This window comes from Panicum virgatum, chromosome 8N (genome assembly GCF_016808335.1).
Source record: "Panicum virgatum strain AP13 chromosome 8N, P.virgatum_v5, whole genome shotgun sequence".
NCBI classification, from domain to species: Eukaryota; Viridiplantae; Streptophyta; class Magnoliopsida; order Poales; family Poaceae; genus Panicum; species Panicum virgatum.
The window spans coordinates 3,742,902-3,746,023 of record NC_053152.1 but is presented as its reverse complement, the minus strand read 5'-3'; the positions used below and the strand labels follow the sequence as shown (position 1 = coordinate 3,746,023).

At 47.4% G+C, this 3,122-nt stretch overlaps 1 protein-coding gene across 1 annotated transcript; it reads left to right on the top strand.

The window, feature by feature from the left end:
• Nucleotides 1-592: 592 nt before the first annotated feature.
• Nucleotides 593-2,105, top strand: LOC120686622. The gene has a single exon (XM_039968832.1). The coding sequence runs from the start codon at nt 742-744 to the stop codon at nt 1,813-1,815; it is 1,074 nt and encodes a 357-aa protein (XP_039824766.1). The 5' UTR covers nt 593-741; the 3' UTR covers nt 1,816-2,105.
• The last annotated feature ends 1,017 nt before the right edge of the window (nt 2,106-3,122 follow it).

Here is a 3,122-nt window from a genome sequence, read left to right as displayed (position 1 = left end):
CTTCATATAAAATTATTTATCTGTGTGTAACCAATTTATTCACAACACCAAATTATTTGTTCACTTTTGTAGATTAAACTGTTCCGTGATTTTGACTGATTTGTTCGCGATATTAGTTTTTCATTATAATCAAATATCCGCGATGTGTAATATTTTATTTGTTGTACATTATTATTTGTTCGTTGATCGTAGAAAATAATAATTTGTTTGTGTTGTTAAAATATTTGTTTCTAGTAGCTGAAATTCATTAATAAATATTAAAAAATATTTTTTTGAAATGTCGTGCAAACATAAGTAAGTGTGATCTTGTTTTCAAGATCTTGTCATAAGATATAATGGTGGAATCCAAATTAAATTTGGATGCTTGGTTTTATACTTATATCTTTTTCTTTAGTTTCTAATTTGCATGCACGTGGATGATGTCATCATCTCTCTCTTCTGTATGCACAAAAACTTTTCTTTTTAAGCGGAAGTAATAATGCCAAACAGTCAACCGCAAATAAGATTAGTTACGACCCAAAATCCCATATCCACAAGTGCGCTTGAGGCGACCTCTTGATCAGATCGATCGGAGAGACAAATAGGCCTCAACCTGACCGAACTGCCTAGGCCTATTTGTGGAGCTCCATCGGGACCCAACAACAGGCCCAGGCGCATGACACCAAGAGTTGAGGGAACGGGCAGCAACCCTCGCCTACTCCCCACGGGATCCTCGCCGCCGGCCGCCGTGACCCTTTGCCCATGGCTGACGGTAGCATCAACAACGACTCAAGCAACAACGTGGCTGATGGCGACAACACTGCTGCAAATGATGGTCCCCTCCACGCCGTGGACCACATCGTCCTGGTAGAGGACGGCATGGCCCCCGCCGCGATGGAGAACGGCACCGTCGACAGCGGCGGCTCCGATGCCGGTGCCAAGGACTTGGACTTCGCCGCCGCCGCCAATCTCAAGCAACGCACCACGTCCTCTCTCTGGGTGTCCGTGCCGTACGCCGTCGTCACGTCGCTGGCGCTGTGGCCCGTCGCCGACCGGCCACGGAGCGTGGTGTGGGTGTTCTCGGCCATCACCAGCGCCTTCCTCGTCCTGTGCGCCATCGACCTCACGCGGACGATGCGCGCGCGCACCGTGTTCTTCTCCGTCTCCTACGTCGCGCTGGCCGCCGCCGCCGCCGCGCACCTGAGCCCCCGCACCGGCATGGTCGTCATGCATCTCGACACGGCCTACGCCGCCGGCCTGTTCGGGTTCGCCCTCGCCGAGCACAGGCAGTTCACCGGCGCCGAAACGTCCGCTGCCGCGGTCCCCATGCCGCCGCCAGCCTCCCCCGGCGAAGAGGAGCTCAAGCGAGGCGCGGACAACACCAAAACTGCGCCCTTCCTTTCGGCGGTCGTCTCGTTGTTGTGCGCAGGGTGCGCAGCGTTCGTGCTGTGCTACACCAAGGACACTTACGGGCTCGTCATGGAGGTGTCGTTCCTCGTCGACCTCTCCATCTTCTGCTGGATTTGCACCCTGGCACTGCAGTTCCTGCACGGTGTCTTCATCGAGGTGCATCACATGACTGCCACGTATTTGTTTGGACCTCCATCGCTTGGCCTGCTGGAAATCGCAGTCTCCTACTTCTTGGGCAAGGCGGTAGGGACGTTGGTCAACTCCCTCGGCATGATTGCCATGGCTGGATTGTTTGGGTACTGCCTTGGCATATACGCCCATCACAAGCATTTGGTAGCATTGGAGTTGGAGGCGTCGTCTACGGAAGTCAGCAAACTGCCTCTAGTTCAAGATTCTACTGAAACACTCACCAAACAAGAGGTTTGAAATTAATGCGGTGCAAAAGGAGGTGATGATACTTATTGTTTTGCAGTTAAAATGCAAGATTCTCAATCTGAAGAAACTATTGTAGTCAAATGCTTTCGCTAGGATGCCGACAAGGTTTGGTAGATTTGAAAAGGTTTTTAGGTCATCACCTATATGTCTAGTTTTCATGCAGTATATGCAGTTAGTCGGTTTAAATTCTTGTTGCTCCTGTAGTTTTCTGACGAAGCTTTTCAGACTCTAGTGTTGGGTCGGCTAGTACTTCAGTGGAATGAATCATTCAGTTGTGCAAACCGCTACCTATCTCAAGACAGCAGGTTTTAACCACTGTTCTGAATGTTTTTCAGTTGATATCATCCATAACAGATTCAGTATGTCAGTGATGATATCAGCATGTTGTTGTTGGGTAGTGATAGTATGCCAGTGTTTTGGTTAGGAAGAAAATCGATGCGTCTGCTTCGACAAAACTGCAGTTAGTTATCATCCCTGTTGCAAGTGCTGGGTTGCAGCCTTGCGGACATGCAGCATTAACAAGTGCAATAGGAAATCAGCTCTACATCACGAGGTTTTGTAACAGAACAGGGCGAGATATGGCATGCATGTATGCTACCTTGTGATGGTGTGGCCAAAACGATCGACCATGTTCCTATCTTATACAGTTCCATGATGATTGGAGTATTTCCGGGAAGAAGGCAGGCCAATTGCATGCACACAGTACTAAATCTCTGCACTCAAACTAGCACATTCATGTATGCGTCCAGTCAAGAGGCCGTTTTATGAGGATGAAGAAATTAAATCGTATGGACACTAACAGATAGAACATTCTTAAACTCATAGAGCATTAGTATCGTAAAGTGCTTGGACCAAAAGTGTGAAATAATAAGTTTGTCCCCTACATTTGATTCTCATCTTGGGCATACATATATATGCCAACCAAAATACGCACCAATTGATCACATCACAGCAGGTAATGTTCGAGTCCACTGTGTCGTAGAATCAGCACGTGCAAATCTTCATAGAAGTCACCGATCAGTTCCAATTGAAGTAGCACCAATACGAAAAGAAAGAAGTATATGGAAACATGCAATGTGCGTGGCATATGATCGTTTTGTCCGAGGGAGCTTCAGAGTAAGCTGTAACAATGGTTACTGAAGAAGTTTTTGAGTTGAGCACATTTTTGAGTGCAAAATGCGCAGCAGCTATTGAAGAAACCATACACTGCATCAGAAAGCTTCTCTGGGCCAATCAATCTTACTACCAGCTGCAAGACACCCCCTATGATGTTTATGATGCTTAGTACCTAACGAACC

Excerpts from the sequence above, each read along its gene's own strand:
- LOC120686622 (XM_039968832.1), top strand. The coding sequence starts at position 742 with ATGGCTGACGGTAGCATCAACAACGACTCAAGCAACAACGTGGCTGAT.